General features: G+C 38.9%; 1 protein-coding gene across 1 annotated transcript in view; it reads right to left on the bottom strand.

Annotated features, from left to right (window-relative positions):
- LOC131069726 (uncharacterized) overlaps positions 1 to 20275 on the bottom strand; it is a 116607-nt gene that overhangs the window by 66800 nt on the left and 29532 nt on the right. Inside the window, exons 2-3 of the mRNA XM_058005261.2 lie at positions 5407 to 5541; positions 2826 to 3013 (exon numbers count right to left, since the gene is read on the bottom strand). Coding sequence (XP_057861244.1) covers positions 2826 to 3013; positions 5407 to 5541 — 323 coding nt within the window. The remainder of the gene's footprint in view (positions 1 to 2825; positions 3014 to 5406; positions 5542 to 20275) is intronic.

Below are 20275 nucleotides of genomic sequence, written 5' to 3' on the forward strand. Positions count from 1 at the left end.
ACCCTAAAAAGGACAAAACAAGTTCCAAACTTGACCAAATTTACTCAGACGACTTGCAGACTTGATCAAATTGACCCCCAGACACTTGCAAACCAAGAGGACTAATGAGACTACCGCGAAAAGACCAAAATGAAAAAACCAAAAGCCAAAAGACCAAGAGGACCTTAAAGGCAGGAGGTCCCCATTTGGAAAGGGGTGATGTGTGATTAGGTCACAGCAGACCCCCTTCATGGCTCGTGGGAGTAGTTAGGCAAGGTTAAGCCCCCTTCCTAGCCCCTAACAAAACCTTCAATGCACTTGCCTTCTGCGGATCCAAATACTTCCTTCTTCATTGATCCTGCCAGCCTGCAGGGTAAAGATGAATCAATGAATGCATTCTAGTCAATAAGAAGGATCTAACAATACATGTATGTGTATGCTTCGTGTTTGCATATATTCATGTGTATACTTCATTTTTTTATGTGTATGCTCCACGTTTGGTTCAGACCTGATGTGTTTTCAGTATGTCTACTCCATGAGTGTATGATTACAGTAAACATATTCCTATCATCATGAGATGCTATTTTTGATTGATCTAAAAATGAGAATAACAGAGCAAACCAAAAAAATATGCATTTATTGCATTTGAGGTCATAAATGTGTGTCAAGCTTCTAATCCTCATCTTAATATATAAAGTTCCTGCCTTAACATTAAGAGATATCTACAATATTGTGCAAATTAAATAAGACAGACAAATCTATAGGGTTAGTTTAGGGACCCTCAAATTGAAAAGATTTGGTTAAACCTATCATTGCTTGAAGACAAGCAATCTTGGGAAGGGCGGACTGTCATGCCCCTGCCAAGGTAGGGTTAGCAGCCATTTACAGAAAGAACAGATCACAAAACTGCACCTATAAAAAATAAACCCTAGGCGACTGGATAGATAGGGCCAACCAAGAATAAAGGCATAAGAAAAACATATTAATAAATAAAAATAATAATAACATCAATTATTTAATTATGTTTGGGTCGACCTCACTTCATATTGGCGCCTTCATCATATACCATTAATATAGAGGCTGGCCGACTCTCTTGGTGGTATGAAAACTAAACATAAATCAAATTAATGGGCCGACCACAATTTTGCAACCACATAGGAACTTGTAAATAAATTCCCCAAGTTAATGAAGAAATAAAAAAGATTGCAATTGTAATTAACGGCAAGAAGATAATTAAAAAAGGGCAGCGATCAATTTTAGGAGCAGTGATTAGTTTAAAGGCAGCTTTGGTAACAAAGAGACACGTCCACTATAAGGTTATCTCTTTTTAAAGAGATAAATCACTTCATAGAGACATGGGGGTATAAAAGGAGAATAAAGAATCTATTTGGGAGAAAATAGGAATTCAGATTCAAAGTTTAATACAAAAAATCAGGAGAGGGAAACATCAGCAGCAATCAATAAAAAGAAACACATAACAGATCAGGGAAAGACCATTGTTGAGCAGCAAGTGCGAATTGGGATCAGGCCTACAACGGATCAGATCCAAATTCATTGTATCAAACAGATAATAGCATTGATATTTATCTTTGTGGGCAAATTCTAGGGTGAATCCGGAAGGGGACATTACAATGGAACACACTTTTCCCATTCATAGGATTGAATGATCTTATGCAGATATCGTGTTTTCAGAACATAATAATATCCATGTTTATATTTCAATTTCAGCCTTGGTGGACTATAGTTCTTTAATATTGGGATTGCTTGTAGGTTGTGGAGAGGATGTATTGACATCATAATCCAGATTCCAAACATCTTTTAATGCTCAGATCAATCCCAACATTTGATGACTGGGGTCTGTCCCAAAGAATATATTCTTAGTTACTCAAACTTCTCACAATTTCACTCAGCTGGATTTATTTGTAGTTTCGTTAGCTGCTACAAATTAATATTCACTGTTGTCTGCATAAGGCCCTTGGTTAGAATTGCTTCTTCTAAGCACAATTAAGACATCGAAAATCTGCACTTTAGACAATATTAAACCAGAATACAGGTTTATAAAACATAATGCTTCTGATCTATACATCCGTTTATGATTATCAAATTCTGCTCTCCAGTTTTCATGTTGTCTTTCCGTTCTGGTACATTCTTTTGAAGTTTCAGTAAAGGTACAGTTACCAGCACATGAAAACTGACATTTAAAAATTTTCATGAAATCCATGGGCAACAAATTCTTTTCTCCGAAAAATATGCTGCTCATTTCATTTCTCCTACGTAGGTACTTTTCCAAATGTAACCGAGGCTTATTCATTTGTCATTTATTTCAGTCAACTAGTTTTGAGGTCCAACATTCCCAGAAATCATTCTGCCATAGTGAATTTGTCAGACTAGTTAGAAAAATCAAGGGTAAAACAATGTGTTGATGAAGCACCAACTAGAGTTGAAAGAAAGAGAAAAAGTGTTTTATGAGGTTCTGACTTCTACAAATGTTTTCCCCTGAAAAAGGTTAATTACAAATAAATAGTCATCCAAGTAATAGACATCTGATATTTAAAAAGCAGATAACAAAAAATTATCTAATATCATGAAAACTACATTTTAAAATTGCATCATTTTTATTTAAATTTTTAGTTCAATCTACACAATGAAAAACATAAAATGACAAACCAAAAAAATATACAGATGAAGTTGTGGGATTTTTATTAGTTTGTTTCTGTTCATTCCACTCATTCACTGTCCTACATTTTGCAAAACATAGGAAATTTTCTTTTTTTCTTGTGGAGCAACTGAGTAATGGACATCATAAGAAATGTAAAACTCAGTAAGCTGAGTTAATATAGCAGTACCTCTACAGCTAACTGCCTTGACCTGAACGATTCCACGTCCTTTTGGACCAATAATAGGAAATGTGCATGATACCGAATTTTTCTTATTAGCCAGTGCCAAAGTTGCGTTATACCACGCACCCCTCGCAATTGGCTCTCCTATGGCCTCTTGGATTCTTTCATTACTAATCGCTTTCTCTAAGGCCTTACTGATACATAAAAAGAATGTTAATGATCTCCCAATAGACACTGTAAACATATTAAATAAGTTAACGATGAAACTACTCAATTAAATCTATTTCGCCAAATCCAAAATAGAACTTGAATCCATCAGTTTTACATTCACAATATTTGTTTATTTTCTTACCAGAGTTGCACAGAAGCATCCATGGGGTCCAGTGGGTTTGTTTCAACTTTTCCGTGACTTGGGATCTGGAGTATAGATACAAAACATCCCCAAGAATCCCCAGGACGCTTGCCAAGGTTGGACCCTGACCCAAAATGTTTCATGGTCTTTGCAGTTTTAAGGATAACTAACCATCTACTGTATTCAGGGCCAAAAGATTTTCTAAATAGAAGAAAGAATTGATTATTATGACTCGGGAACACTAAGATGGATTGGTTATTGTATTCATTAATGGTATCGAGTTTCCACAATCCATAGTGAATTATTGCAATTGTTTCGGGATTTGATTGTGTTAAAGAATACAGTAAATTATTGCATTTGTTTCTGGATGCAAAAAATTCTTTAACACAATGAATCCAGAAACAAATGCAATAATTTACTGTATTCATGTCAACAGATTGCAGATGATTGTTCAGAAAAACCCAACAGTACTCAAGATTCCTTCTGCAGCAAGAAAGCCAGACACTAAAAACCGAAGGCTTGTATTTACTGTTTATTATCAGATTCAGATGCTATTTGCTTTGGGACAGCTTATGTTTGTAACAAACATGCTACGCAACAAAATTTTCAATGGTTTTGATATCCTTATATAATTAACTTTTGTCTATGGCACTTCAACCGAAGGTATAGCCCATAAGGAGTAATAATGGGGGATTACAATATAAGTTAGAAACTGAAAGTTAACCTGCTCTGAATTGGTCACCAACCCATCTACTGTGTGTTTGACTAATTCCCATGCCTCCCAGATGTCAAAAGCTCCTTTAAATTTGATAAGGGCAGGGAGTAATAGTAGGGTCTAAAATCATAGACCTTGGTAACATTTCTTACCATAAGAGGCACTAGACTCCACATGGTGCCTAATGAGAATCTTCCAAGTTACTGGGCCTTCAACAGCACAAAAAATCCACTTAACAGAAAGTGCAATCCCTTAATGATGGAAATCGACAATGATCACTTCACCAAGTTTCTTGGAAACAAAGCAATCTTCTAAGTCACCCTCTGAAAACTGAGTGTGCCATTGGCAATAGCCAAAAGGGTGCCCATAAGTAATAATAATAGGAGATTACAATATAAGTTGGAAATTGAAAGTTAACCAGCTCTGAATTGGTCACAAACCCATCTACTGTGTGTTTGACAAATTCCCAAGCTTCCCAGATGTCAGAAGTTCCTTTAAATTTGATAAAGGCAAGCAAGGGTTAAGAGTAGGGTCTAAAACCATAGACCTTGGCAACATTTCTTACCATAAGAGGCGCTAGACTCCACATGGTGCTAATGAGAATCTTCCAAGTGTCTGAGCCTTCAAAAGCACAAAAAATCCTCTTAGCAGAAAAGGCAATCCCTAACGATGGAAATTAACAATGATCACTGAGTGTGCCAGGGGAAATAGCCGAAAGAAAATCTCCTAACAGCCTAGCAAGCTTTTCATAAGCTACTTGAGAAGGTGCCTGGCAGGAGGAGTAATAAATGTTTGTGGCAACTATCATTTTAGAAGTAATTTGGAATTTGTCTGCTACTGTCATGGACTTGGTTACCCAGTAAAGATTTTCATTGCAATTCTTTGTAGCACAGTTTTAAGAGTTCAAAAGAGGAGACCTGCTAGGCAAAATAAATGCCATAGAGTTTAAACATCTCCCCCAAATTCAGTGCAAGTATGACTTAGATGAAGCTCTGTAATTATCTTTTCTCTTGACCTCCAAAGCACATTGAATATCTTGTTCAAGGTCATAAGCATCAGAAATCCATCAAATTTGATGAGTGTAAAAAAAAACCAATATTTGTGAAGGAAAAGAGGTGGTGTTAAGGGCTAATATGATATGACATATTAAGGATATGGTAATCAAGTTTGATTGTGGAAATAAATGAAATAATATATAAGATTCTTAGAACAATAAACGTGATAGGATTCAACAAAGGAAAGTTAGATTGAAAATGGATAATAGATCATATTGTACTCACTAGCTCACCTCCCCTTTGTCTAATCCTTGGCTATCATGGATATTCAAAAATCTGCGTTTTGTAGACATCCTATGTTTTATTTCAAGATGTAGGCACCCAAGGAAATTGTTGTTGAATGATCATATTTTTCTTATTAGTTGTATTTTGTTGCAAGCAAATAAATGTTAGTATTTTCCTAGTTAATCCAAGTGTATATCACTTCAAATAATGTGAATAGAACTATCTAGCATCTCAACATACCTGCTACATTTATGGTAGACTGCAAAATCATCAAAAGCACTTAAAACAAAACCCCCTGTGACGCCGAGCAATACAAATGAAATAGCTTTTCTTGTAAATCTTCTTTTACTGACTGAATCAACTGAAGATGCAACCCTGCCACATAAAATGTAATAATTATTTGTTTTTGAAAAATTACAGAATAATCCCAATTGAAACATACAATATATCAGTTGAAATGCAAACTGAAATTGCTCTAAGGATGTTTATTTATAATACAACTACTTGAAAATTCTAAATCTTATATGATTGATATATATTAAAGGCCCTATTATGTAACATTTACTCTCCAGTTTCAATAGAACTTATTGAATCATTTAAATTTGTGAGGACCTCATACAAGCACACTTTATCTTTCCAAATTTAATGATGGTTTCCAAAAAAAAATACCAAAAGCAAATCACATTATAAACTCAAAATAAGCAAGTATTTTTAGCACAGTTGACAAATGATACAAAAATGAGATTGAAGAGACATTCCAAGATTCATTTTGTTATGTATATGATGGTCCTGTGGACCAAGAATACATGAGCTATGTGTGAATTGTAAAATATTAGAATATTAAATTTAACAAGTTTTTTTAGGATCTAAAATAAGTTATGTTTGAGTTCAACTAACTTTTGGACCCTTGCAAGGTCATAGTGTGACCTTCAAATAACTATTAAATTCAACGAAGTTGATGAAATTATAGATACTATTATAACATGAGACTTATAGACCATCACAAAGTACAATTCATTAGATTTCGAGCAATGCATGAGAGTCCAAAAAATGGAATATTTTTAGCATCATAACAATAGAATATTCTCTTTCCCTAGTGCAAATGTGAACATTTGCAGTTGATCCGTTGATGATAAATCAGCTTGAATGGGAGGTGGATAAAATTGCTGACAAAGCTTCCTTTTTCTCAAACTTCCTGAGAAAAATTGAGTTTAAACTTCAGAGAGTATCTTTAGCTAGCTGTCTCTTGCCCATGAGGATGATTCAAACCTCTCATGCACTTCACCAGATGTAGTAAACACTTTATATATGCATAAGATGTCCTACATTCCATGCCTACGCATGAGCAAGAGAAATTTGTGAGAGAGGAAACAATATGATATATAGGTGCACACACAAAAATATTCAAATGGATCTCCAAATAAATTTATGACATATCAGTCTTGTATCATGTATATTGCATTTTGTAGGCCATGCACACTCATGAATGTTAAGTATGATGACAGAAAAAAATATGTTAAGAGTTCCATGTTCCATTGATTTCCTTATAGAAGAGGCCCCAAAATACTAGATACAAAAGTTGAGTAGAAAAATAACATGAACACACACTGGAGGATTGAAGCATCAGGACATAATCCAGCGGTGCATAGGTTAAGTGGTATCTTAGTGTAGGTGCTAGTTAAATGAGTAATAAAGGAGTTCTCAAGTTGTTTTCTATTGAGGAACATCGTTGGAGGTTAAAAAGTTATCTGATTACTTGATAGTCAGATACAGGGCTGGTTGTGCAGGTAGTACATATAAAAGAGATGGAGGAGTCTTGAGTTGGATCAGAACATTGTAAGCAATGTGCCCAACTTCAAAATCACCAATCATCAAGCTGATAATTTGCACCAATACATTGTAATATACACACATTCACAGGAAAGGCCTTTCCCTATCTATCAAAAAGAAAATGAAGTGCAAAAAGGAAATATGGGAAATGTAGTTTTGGAAAAGAAATATGCACGATACCTCTTTCACTCACATGGGTAAGGGGAACCTCCTTCCAGTAACACGAGGTTTCTTCTAGGAACAAAGTAAACCTGCTTACAATGCAAACTTGATAAACCCTTCCACCTCTCTATTACATGAGAAATCAGATGTATAATGAAATTGGAGAGGAAATAAAACAATGTTCTGCCCCCAGCCCACATCCTTTATCCGTTTTATCCAAGTAACCTGCACAACCAATCCTATACCTAGATCTCAAATTTTCAACTTTAGTTAAGTGGATTTAACTTATTAACCTTTGACAAGGAGCCTCACCAAGAAACAGCTTAAGGACCCCTTTATTATTCATGTACTTAGTCTCTACGCTAGGCCAACGACACCAATAAACATATTTATTCAATTATTCTAAATTGCATCTCTTGTCACATAAGAAACTTGATTACAATGAGTGTGTGACAAGGAATTGAGACCTAACTGTTGAGTGTGTTGATTTAGACGTTATTGTTGCACAACTTTCCGGAAATATCTTTAGATGATACAAGTTGTACAATACGAGGCTAGTGAAAGTGGCATTGTAATTCATTGTAGTTCAAGTGAAATTGAACCAAAGGTTGACTTTGATGCTATTGATGAAGAGCAATATGAATATTATTGAGTATTGATTGTAATTTCCATTGTGTATTGACATTTGACAAATACTGAATTATGAATTTATGAGTGTTTTCATTTTTTGCAATATGAGGTATTAAAATATATTTTTATTGCCAATTAGGAGCATTATTGTTTTATATTATATATTTTAAGTTTTTTAATACACACACACACATATAGCCGAACCCACACCTCTACCTGTACCCAAGAAAAAAAAATTGCGGTACCACCATACCATACCAAAACTAATAACTTAGATTATTTCTATAGTGCTATTGCTAGAGTGTTTCGTGGGGCAATTAATTTTCATTACTACCACCATCCTCCTGTCACGACCCATATTAGATTACTTTAATTTGCCAAACACTGATATTATTGACATTGATATTATTATGCTAATAAATGTGCGTAACGACATTTTTTATGTGACATTATTAATGATGTTATTAGATGATATTGATGATATTTAATGCTATGAAATAATGATTATGTAATGAGTTTTTTATTGTGATCTGACGTTTTTGTCGAGTGTGAGGTGGTTGCAGGGTTGACCGTCAAAGACAAACATGTGACGGAGGAGGAGCCTTCTAGCTCATCAGTAGCGACTCACGGAATGGAACCCTGTGCAAACACCAAATTAAATAATAATTAAATAAATTAAAATTAGAAAAATCAAAATAAATAAAACAATTTAAAGGTTTATAAATAAATAAATAAAATATAATAATTTATTCATTCGTAAGTTAAATTATTAAAATTTGGGGCTGGGGGCCTAGCTCGATTGGCAAGCGCTTCCAATAGTGGAGCACGAGGTCACGAGGTCTGGTCTCCCCCCAGCCCACGTGGTACCGAAGGACGTGTCGCGCCGGCGTCACCGGTCACATTAAGAAGTTTACCCGGCGCACTACAGTTTATAGGGGGGTGCTATACCCGATTCCTACAATCTAAAAATAAATAAAAAATTATTAAAATATAAAATCAATTTAAAAGTTATAGTTGATAAATAAATTAGTAAATTATAATATTAAAATATAATAATTGACATGCGCAATTCTAATATTAAATTAGAAAAACAAATAAAAGATTAAAATTCTAAAGGCTAGTTTAGAAAATTAAACTTGGAATGCATAAGTCATGCATTCATAACTGATTACTACAAATCAGTTATGCTCATTTAAACTCCCTATTATCTGAGTTTTTTTAATCAATCAAACCCATGGATTTAGGAATGAATTATTTAGCATGAAAGCATATAAGCAGATGAAAACCATTCGAAAAACACACACGGGAAGAGAGATTTGGAAATTAAAATTTGGGGCTTTCTCCATATACCCACCTCACATTTCAACTTCCTCTCGGCAAGATTTAACAGCCTGCAAGGCGTATTGGGGAAGGGTCAGATTCAGCAGGGAGGCCACGCCTTCTTCCTCCCCTCCCTCTCTTCATCTCCACCTCAGCCAAACTTCACTGACCTGCACATATTTCCTTGGTTGCAAGGCGATTTGGGTGGGGAATCGAACTCTACACGAAGACTTCTACATCACCTCCTTCCTCCTCATTCCATTTTGCTCTGTAAGGTTTTCATCTTTTTTTTTTATCATTATTTCCATCAGTTTTTTTTTACTAAAGATGCTACCTGAAAGTACATCGATCTATCTTGGTTTTCCAGTTGGACTGAAATTTTAAAGGAGCCAATTTAACTGTTTTCTTTTTTTTTTTAATTTTTTTGTTGAATAAGGTCGTTGCATGGCTGGCATGGAAGGGGCGGCTGGGCTCAATATCACCTTCTTCCCCCTTCTCTCTTTCTCTTGTAAATAAATAAAAAAAAGAGGTCGATCTGTATTTTTTTACTTGGATTTCCTTTAGATGCTGATAACTACCTGGAATCGATATTGGGGTCTGTCTATCCATTTTTCTCCTCCGATTTATATATGTTGTAGCAGTCGATTCCCTTGTGGGCCTATTCTCTTGACTGATTTTTGAATTTCGAATTAGCTCTGTTTCTTCTGTAGCTAGGAAGGTCGAATTGCCATGAGAACTATTCACTCTCTCCTTCGAATTTGGACGATCTACCAAGGTTTTAAATTTGAGGCTGTGGCATAGACAAAACACACAAAAAAACAAAAAAAATTATATTTTTCTTTCTTCTTTGTACAAATTATGTTCCAGATGGATGGAAGTCATTTCAATCTTCGTAAAAAGAACTTGGTTAATATATCTTTTCTGCCAATTGTAGTTTTGATATGGGTAAGTCAAATTATTTAATTTCCTCTCTTTTTGGGGGGGGGGGTGGGAGGGGGGAGGGGGGGTTGACTTACCAATCTATGGTTTAAAATAAAATGGTTCAGATTCATCTGTATTAGAAAAGAAATATATATATATGTATATATAAGAATGTGTTTAATTATTCCAAATAAATGGGAAATTATAATTGGGTAGAAAAATCAATGAATTCCATAATTGAATTTATCCGGGAGGGATGGTTTTATAATATCCATGATGGATGTGCTTGATTATGGGATTAGCCAAGGAAGGGTGACTTTCTTTTCACCTACCTGTTGTGACGTATTCACACATCGCCCCATTGCAAATGGGGACCCCTGCTTTTTGCCTTCTGGGGTGTGTTTTCTGGGTCTTTTAGGGTTTGTCTGTTAGCCTTTGCATTTTGAGTGTTGCCAGAGGGATCAATGGATAGCAGGCTCTGCTCAAGCTAAGATGAGTCAGTAGATGGGTTTCTTTCCAGGTCTTCTTTAAGCTTGGTTTTGTTGGTGGTGTCCCGTTTGAGTTCGAGGAAGTCAATGAGTGGTTGAGCAAATTTGGCTAAGACGGGAAGGAATGAATCAAGGATCTAGCCTAGGACGAAGTCAAGCCAGTTTGAGGGTGAATTGAGCCAAGAATGTAAATTTCGCTCCTGACCCTTCCAAAGGGTCCAGAGCGAAATTCATATTTCCTCTATTTTTCTTCTTAGCTTGACCAAGTTAGGAACTTCTAAGGCATGGTTTGGTAGGTTTTGATACATATTTGCCTTGAAGAGGAATTTTTGGACCTGTTGTGACCTTTTTCACACATCGCCCCATTGCAAATGGGGACCCTCTGATTTTCCTTCTTTCTAGGGTTTCGTTGGTACCCTATGACCTTTTGTTGCAGTTTCACCAAGCCTTGTCCAGTTCAGAGCATTTCAGGCCCTGACAATTGAAAGTTAGTTTTTGCAAGTTATGTGATTCTGAAGTGTGAACACCACAAGAGTGCTTAGAGAGGCCCAAGGATGAAGATCGCAATTGATTTGGACAAATTTGGACAACTTTCTATTTTTAGAAAGTTTGCTTTTTTGCTTTTTCCTACTTTTTAGGAAGTTTCGTTTTTGGCATTTTCAGCCCGATCCCCGGTGTGGCTATTTTTAGAAAGTTTTTCCTTTTTTCTAGGGATGTCTACTTTTTGCTTTTTCGGGATGCAAACCTAGGGTTTACACTTGCACCACTGACCAACTTCAACCGGAACAATTTTGACCTAAAAAAGCTAAATCCCTAGATTTTAGGCTTTTTGCTTTTTCGGGATGCAAACCTAGGGTTTACACTTGCACCACTGACCAGCTTTGACCGGAACTCGAAAATTCCAAGTTTTGACCTAAAAAAGCTAAATCCCTAGATTTTAGGCTTTTTGCTTTTTCGAGATGCAAACCTAGGGTTTACACTTGCACCACTGACCTGCTTCGACCGGAACTCGAAAATTCCAAGTTTTGACCTAAAAAAGCTAAATCCCTAGATTTTAGGCTTTTTGCTGCTTCAGATGATCCACCTAGGCATGGATTTCAAATTTCAAGTTAATCTGATTAAATTTGATTACGCTGTGAAATTTTGAAATTTTTCTAAAAATCTTCTAAGTCTGGCTAAACGAAGGGTTTTGCAGGTACAAATAAGGCTATCCAGAAGTCCGCCATGTGTTGAAGAGGCCATGATGGCCAACACTCTAAAGCCCGCCCATGAGGGGATGTGTTAAAGACCGCCTTGCATGGAGCAACCATCAAAGTCCGCCACGTATGCATTGGAAACCATGTAGGGGACACCACCAAAGTCCGCCCAAGCAAGAGGAGCCTTGCCTAAAGTCCGCCACACCCTAGAGAGGTAATGTGGGAGCTAAGGCCAAAGTCTGCCATGCCTTGGGAGAGTCATGAGGAGGGACCTTCAAACTCCGCCCCATGCCTTAGCCAAATTTTCACCTTGATGGAGGCCATGAAGGAGCACACCTCAAAGTCTGCCAAGGCTAGAGAGGTCATGAAGGAGCAAAGGCTAAAGTCCGCTCCATGCCTTGGCCAAAATTTTGCCTTGAAGAGAGCTATGAGGGGAGCCTTCCAAAGTCCACCCAATGTGGAGAGCCTTCCAAAGTCTACCCAAGCAAGAGGAGGGATGCCTAAAGTCCGCCCAAGTGATGGAGGAGCTATCCTTAAAGTTTGCCACACCTTAAAGGGCCATGAAGGAGCTAACACCAAAGTCCGCCCAAGGTGGAGCACTCTCCAAAGTCCGCCCCATGCCTTAGCCAAATTTTCACCAAAAAGGAGGCCATGAAGGAGCCTCCACCAAAGTCCGCCATGCCTTTGGGAGGTCACATGAGTGCCAAGTCCCAAGTCCGCCAAAGGTAAAGGAGGCCATGAAGGTCCTCACTCCAAAGTCCACCCAAGAAGGATGTTGCTTAAAGTCCGCCTAGGCCAAGGTGGAGAGGTCTCCAAGGTCCACCATGTATGTGTAGGGCATATAGGAGTGTAGCCTAAAGTCCGCCCAAGCATGCCAAGTGATGGAAGAGCCAAGTCTAAAGTCCGCCATACCTTGGAGAGGCATCCAAAGTCCGCCAAAATTTGAAGAAGATTGAGATAAAATTCAAAAAATCCACCTACACATTGAAAAGTCAAACAAAGATGCCAGTGATGTCACAAAATTCACTGGGATTTCAAAATTAAATCCAAAATGAAGAAATATAAAAAAAAAAATCCTCAAGATATTAATTCAAAATGGAAAGTTTTTTTGAGAGGGAATATTGGAGAATTGATGAATATCTTCAAACTTAAATCAAAATGGAAAGTTTTTTTTTAGAATTAGATGTATGAGTTGGATGATTTTAGGGGTTTTGCTTGAAGATTTAACCTCGTCTACAAATACTTCATTATCAACTTCATTATTACACCAAGAAGTTCAAAGTTACTAAGGAGAGCTTAGTGAAGTATGTCAGTTTGAAAATCATCTAGAGAAAATTCTAGATATTGCTGGAAGTGGGATAATATTTTTTGGCAGAAGGTTTAAAGATTTCTGGAGAAAGGCAACTAGTACGAGGAAGAATCATCCAAACTTTTCTGAATTTTCTGAACATTTTGGAGAAAATTCTAGCCTTACTTCTATCCAAGTCAGAGGTGAAATTAAAATTGTGAATTTTCTGAATATTTTCCAGAATTTAATAAATGATTTTTTCAAAAATTTTGGAGGAAGAAAATCATTTTTTTGGCTAAGTATGAAATTTTTTTGGAAGTTTTGACAGTTGGTGGTAACCACAACCAGCCTTAAGACTGAGGGTTTTAAGGTGAAAATTTGATTTTTATGGCTTAAGTATGAGAATTAAAAAAATGGAAAATTTTCCAACACTTAGTCATTTCACAGCCCCGTTATTTTCAAAACTTTGCAAATCATTTTCTAACTTTAAAATTTCGATTGTTTGCCTGCAGGCCCTAGACATTATGAAATTCTAGGTAGACAAAGATGCTCCTCCAGAGTCGATGATGACTTCCAAGTGGAAGAACATCAGTGACACCAACCTCGGACACATCAATCTGAGGGAGTTTAAGAAGCAAATGTTTGGTCTGGACAACCTTGTGCCTACCACCATTGCGCGAAAAATGATGAAGAGTGGTATCGTGCACGCTGTTGGCTTCCTCCCCACCATGCAGTGCAATGAACTAGTAGTCAAATGTGCCAAACACTACAACCCCATCAGTAAGGATATTGTTGCACCTGATGGAAGGGTGTTGGCGAATGTCAGCGATGAGGCCATCAGAGAGGCCTTCAGGATCCCCGAGTACCACAACACAGTATATATGACGAAGGACGAAGCTGACAATTTGTACCACGACCACCTAGAAGAATATGATGCCATAGTTAACCACTCCTGGCTAGACAAGCCGAGGAAGGGCGCCTCCAAACTCCAGAGAAAGAGCCCAGTACGAGCATACTTCAAGGAGGACATTGGGGACATGATTGTCCTACTCAATAGAATAATAGGGAATCCTCAGGGAGCTCCATTCGAACCCTGGATGTATTATTTCATTAATGAAATAATCAATGGAGTAAAAATGATAGACTGGGCCAGGATGATTAGTGACAACCTAGACAGCCAGCTACGGAACCTGGAGACGAATAGGACTTTCTTCATGAGTTCTTACTTGTTTTATTCCTTGGCCAGGACCTACAGGTACAGAGGTCTCACTTGCAGAGGAGACGTTGGGAACAAGGAGAACCAATTTCCAGTGTACGATTGCTATCCCCAGCTCCACATGGAGGAGAAGTTCCATTTTAAAAGGGTGAATGATACCTTCCTGATGCACATCACCCGGACACTTCAAGGTGGCTTGCACCAGAGGCTCTCTCAAGAGTCTATGGACTTCATTGGTCTGTTCGGGTGTTGGTACATATAATATCCAAAATTCACTTACCTCCGAATTCAGGGATTCTCCAGGCCTCCATACAAGCTTCCAGCTTACCCTACCAATCGAGTGGTGTTGCTCGAGGTTGTGAGACAATTGGAGGAGTATATAGTGATTCAAAGGGATAAGCAGAAGAAGGCAGGGACGTCCTCACTTACAATCGATAATGGGCTGGAAACATGTCCATCATCACAAGCTGCAACCACCACTGAGAAGGAGCTGGCTTGGTATCCCTTCTATCAATACAAGGCAAGAAAGGATTTCGATCCATTCCACAGGATAAAAAAGACTGAAGGGACAACGTTTGAGCACAGACTAGATCTAGAAGACTACTGGGCTAATGCAGCTAATAGTTTCAAGATCCGGAAGAGGTTCTGGTCAAGAATTCCTTTGAGTATGGTGAGAGCAACGGAAGTATTCCGAGTTGCTGATCAGGTAGAAGAAAGCCTAGGAACTTCAGCAGCCGGGCTTTGAAAAGATGAAGAATGAACCCTTAGTTTTAATAGATTGGACAGAGGGAGAGAAATCGGATCTAGCAGACCTCATGAGGTCGGTGGTTGAGTACTCAAGGTGGTGGGCGTCTGAAAAGACAAAACAGTTGAAGGCCAAAGGTATGACTTTGACTTATGAATTAATGGGAGTAGATGATACTCTGTCCGTCGACCTTTGTACCTCCGCCAGTGATGCTCGAAATCCAGAAAGTGTTGGGTCTCAAAAGAGGAAGGAGTTGGGTGGAAGCTCCACAAAGGTTGCAGGGAAAAGGGTCGTAGGTGAGAGAAGAGAATCCAGCGAAAGTCGCTCCATCCTAAGTGTTGCTTCCATTGCGCTTGATCAGAGTGCAATTGGGGAGCAAGAGATGAACATCTGTGTGATTAATGATGAAGTAAAGTGCTTTCCCAGCCAGATGAGGAAGTGGTGGAAAAGGTCTTCCAAAGTCCGGACAGGGGGCAAATTGAAGCACCTACATTCTTCTTGGATGGCATACCAGTGAACCCAGGAGAGGCAGATGATGAGTTTGATCGGAACACTGTAGAACAATCAACCATTCTGGATTGGCTGAGAGCAAGGATAAAGGCCAAGGTTCCCAAGGAGGCCCACTTAGCCGAGGAGGTCACCGCAGCATTCCTAGAGAATGTGAATGAACCCGCTATAGCTAAACCGCCCAAACCAGCCAAGAAGATTTCCCTGATTCAGAGAGACAATGTCGGATTCAGGACTATCCAGATAGCTGTGCCCAAAGAAGGGAAGACAAGGGACAATGTCACAGCAGATGATTACAAGGTTACCACCATAGAGATGGGTAAGCCTACCCAGGGCCAAGAGATCCAATATTTTGATGACTCCTGCAACGTTCTAAAGACGAGGTTGGCTCATGAGAAGGAAAAGAGGAAGAAAGTGGAAGAAGAGAACCAACAGTGGAAGAAGTATGTTCTCCATCTTACCAGCCCGCTCAACCATGAAGTCCCGGCTACTCCACCACAGCCTCTTCAGCAGGGATCAATGAAGGACTATGATGATATGAAGGGCTCGTACACTCAAGAAAAGGAATGGATTTCAGACGCTTCGGTGCGTGCTGACACCCTGGTGGAAAACTTAGTATCGGCACATGAGGCAACTTCTTCATTGATTGATCGTATCCAGGATCTAGCATCCAATTGGGAAGAAGTGGATGAAATTCAGAATGAAATACTCCCTCACCTAAAGGTTATCTGAGGCATGTCAAAGAGGAGCTTAGTGGATGCAGGCATCATACAGACAGGAGACAAGTATGACTTCGGCACGTGGTACTATACTCTGGTCACTCGGATTGAGGTTCTGAAGAAATCCGAGACCCAGTGTTTTGAGACAGAGGCAAGTGTTAGAAAGATCCTGGGCAAGGTATTCTGTGTGGCATCAGAGATTTGGAAGAAGGAAAGCCTAAGGGAGAAGCATTTACAAGCAGAGAACCTGAGAGCCAGGATTCAAGCAAGCTTCTTCCGGGATTCAGGGATGATTGACAAAGGCGATCTTTCAAAAATTGCAAACTTCCTCTCCATTGATGACAACTTCCTCACCCAAGCAGTGGAGTGGGAAGGCATCCTTGCCACATGCGTCGACGATGTGGACCTCATCGACTTCCAGATTGGCGGTTTGCCAAGTGTCACCATGGAGGAGGTCAAGCTCATTGTGTCCAGATACATTGAATCTCTGAAAGAGGAAAGTGGCCACTCACCTCAGTGAAATTAGCAGCTGCGCCACTTGTCACTCTTTCATTTGTTTGAACTGATAGTATTTCGGGAAACCCTAATTAGGGTTTAGGACTTTCAATCTTGGCCCTTGATCACTGTTTGATCTCGGCCGTTCATTTATTTTTGAGAAACTATATAAGGTTGCCTCCTCTCATTTGAAAAGGGTGAGGTTTTTGATGTATTGTTGCTTAAGGTCATTTCCAGATAATATATTGCATGTGCGTTGCTTTGTAATCTCTATTATTTGAATGATTTGCATGGTTTCAATTGCCTCAACACTTAGTTAGAATTAATCTAGATTTGCTTTCATTGCTATTAAGTTGAATGAAGGATTTGATAAGTGTCAAAACTATGTTGTATCTCCGCTCATACTTTTGGTAAATGTAAATGGATGATTTCCATTCTATCGTGCAAAGTTAGTCTGAGCCCGTCCCCCGTGCATCCCATCATCTCGATCATAAGCACAACCCATTGAAGATTGCACCGGCCTTGTGTAGTTGTCCCTAGTGTGGCGAAGCAAGGTTTGGTTTCTCGAGAGCACCCAGTCGATACCGTCTCCAGAATTCGTAGGATTAGATTAGCCTTCCTAAACCCTATCCCTTTTTCCATTTCTTTTGAAAGTCTAAATCTCAAAAAATTCCCAAAAAAAAGAAGAGCCTAAAATTGCTAAATCCATCTAAGTCCAACAGTTCAAGATACTTGTCAAACGTAAGTCCCCCTTGAAATTTCAGCATACACTACCCAAGAAGCTATTCCACTAAAGTCGCTTGTTCGCACATATAGACCTTGGAATCAGTAGTGATTTTTCAGGAGAGGATAGAATACCTTCGGGTATCCTATCCTAATGTTTGGTAGATGATAAAACAGACACCAACAGGACCTCAAGATGATGAAAGCTAGCCTCAAATGAGGATTTCGCTCCTGACCCTTCCAAAGGGTCCAGAGCGGAGGATGAAGGGTCAGGAGCGAAATCCTCCCTTTTTGCCTTCCTTTGGCCTTAAAACCTAGTCTAACCTTGCCTGGACCCAGATGAGTGATGGAATATCTTGATAGTGAAAGAAGGAAGTTGATTTGATCAAGTTTGGTGGAGAATGAAGTGAACCTAAGTGAGAAGCTAGCCAAGAGTGGGATTTTCGCTCCTGACCCTTCCAAAGGGTCCAGAGCGAAAATCCCCTTAAACATCAAATTCTCACTTATCAAGGCCAGGATCATAGCTTCCTTAGGCATAGTAAGGGCAATTTGATACGTTCTAGCCCTAGGGAGTGATTGATGGTGGATGAGATGAAGGATTTTGGTCAAAAGGGTGAATTTCGCTCCTGACCCTTCCATAGGGTCCAAAGCGAAATTCTTGAAAACTCTCATTTTTCCCTTGGCTAAAGTCAGGATCTTGATGGAGATGCGTGAAGAAGGATCTATGTTTGCCTCTCAAAGAGAATTGGAGTTGAAAAGGTCAAGAGTCAAGCTCAAATCTTGATTTTCGCTCTTGACCCTTCCAAAGGGTCCAGAGCGAAAATCTTTGTAGCCCACATTCCCAATTTTGGCTAAGTGTTGGTTTCTAGGGCATGTTTGAGGATGAATTGGTATGTTCTTGTCTTGAGATGGAATTGGTTGATTTTGAAGAGCAAGATTTTGGCCTAAAGGAGAATTTCGCTCCTAAACCTTCCAAAGGGTCCAAAGCGAAATTCATCATAGACTTCATTTGCTACCTTGCTTGAGCTTGAAACCTTGTCCTTTGGTGGAAAATGATCTAAGTTTGCTTCGTGATGTGGTTTGAAGTTGGAAAAGTGAGTGATCAAGCCTAGAATGAGATTTTCGCTCCTGACCCTTCCAAAGGGTCCAGAACGAAAATCCTCTTAAAGCTCATTTCCTCCCTAGTTTGACTAAATTTTGATTTGCAGGGTATCTTGAAAGGAAGGATGGACATCTTGTAGCCTTTGGAAATGTTTGGAAGCATTGAAATGTGAAGGATTTTGGACCAAAAGATGAATTTCGCTCCAAACCCTTCCAAAGGCTCCAGAGCGAAATTCCTAAAAACCCTTATTTTCTTAGCAAAATCAACTCAAACTTGGGTTTCTATAACTTGGATGTGAGGGGAGAAGTGTTTTCTTGCCTTTTAAGGTGGATTCAAGTTGAAATGATGGAGGAGTGAGCCTAAAACAAGATTTTCGCTCTTGACCCTTCCAAAGGGTCCAGAGCGAAAATCCTAAAACCCATCATTTTCTCCAAAATTTGTGCCAAGCCATGCCTAGACTAAGGTGAAGGATGCCCTTGAGATTGCCCTTGAATTGATTGTTGTCTCAAAAAATGATGATTTTGGGCTAGAGGAAGAATTTCGCTCCTGATCCTTCCAAAGGGTCCAAGGCGAAATTCATTATAGGTCTTGTCCCTGGCCATGATTTCTAGCGAAATTCTCTTTTCTAGTCACTTTGAGGTCAAGCGAAATGTTGCAAGCATAGGAGAGGGATCCAAAGATAAGTGTCCAAGTAAACAAAGTGAAAAGAATGGAATTGAGTGAGGATAAACAAGCAAATCATGAAATTCGCTCCTAACCCTTCCAAAGGGTCCAAGGCGAAATTGTGCAAAACCTATGTTTTCCCTCAAATTTATGCCAAGTCTAGTGTGGGTCAAGATTCGAGGTGTCCTTAGGCATGTCCTTGAATTGTCAAGAGTCATCAAATATGAAGAAATGAGCTCAAAATGAGAATTTCGCTCCTGACCCTTCCAAAGGGTCCAGAGCGAATTTTCTCAAAACCAACTTTTTTCGCAATTTTGTGCCAAGCCTAGTGCTGACTAAGGTGAGTTTTGATGGGAGATGTCCTTAGAAATAACTTTGACTTCTCAATGATTATCAAATGTGAAGGAATTGAGCCTAAAAAGTGATTTTCGCTCCTGACCCTTCCAAAGGGTCCAGAGCGAAAATCTTAAAAACCATCTTTTCTTCCAAAATTTGAGCAAAGTCAAACCTGGACAAGGGTGAGAGAAGTCATTTGGATTGCCTTAGAGTGGATTTTAGTCACCAAGAATGCAAATTTTGAAGCCAAAATGAGAATTTCGCTCCTGACCCTTCCAAAGGGTCCAAAGCAAAATTCCTAGGATCACCCTTTTTTCCTTGCAAATCAAGTCAAGTTTTTGGTTTTTATGGCCTAGATAGGAGTGAGGCAATGTGTCCTTGATCTTGGAGGTGGATTGGAGTTGAAAAGATGAGGAAATAAGCCTAAAATAAGATTTTCGCTCCTAACCCTTCCAAAGGGTCCAGAGCGAAAATCCTAAAAACCATCTTATCCTCCAAATTTTGTGCTAAGTCAGGCCTAGTCTAGGGTGAGAAAAGCTATTTGGAATGCCTTGGAAAGATATTTGACCTTCAAAAGTGTGAATTTTGAGCTAAAAGGTGAATTTCGCTCCTGACCCTTCCAAAGGGTCCAGAGCGAAATTCTTCATCTACCTATTTCCTCTTTGTGTCAAGTCAAAACTAGGAGTCCTAAGGCGTAGTTGAGGTTGAAATGATGTTACTTTGCCCTGCAAGATGAATTGAAGTGAAGAAAATGAAGAGTTGTGACCT

This window comes from Cryptomeria japonica, chromosome 11, assembly GCF_030272615.1.
Source record: "Cryptomeria japonica chromosome 11, Sugi_1.0, whole genome shotgun sequence".
Classification (NCBI taxonomy): domain Eukaryota; kingdom Viridiplantae; phylum Streptophyta; class Pinopsida; order Cupressales; family Cupressaceae; genus Cryptomeria; species Cryptomeria japonica.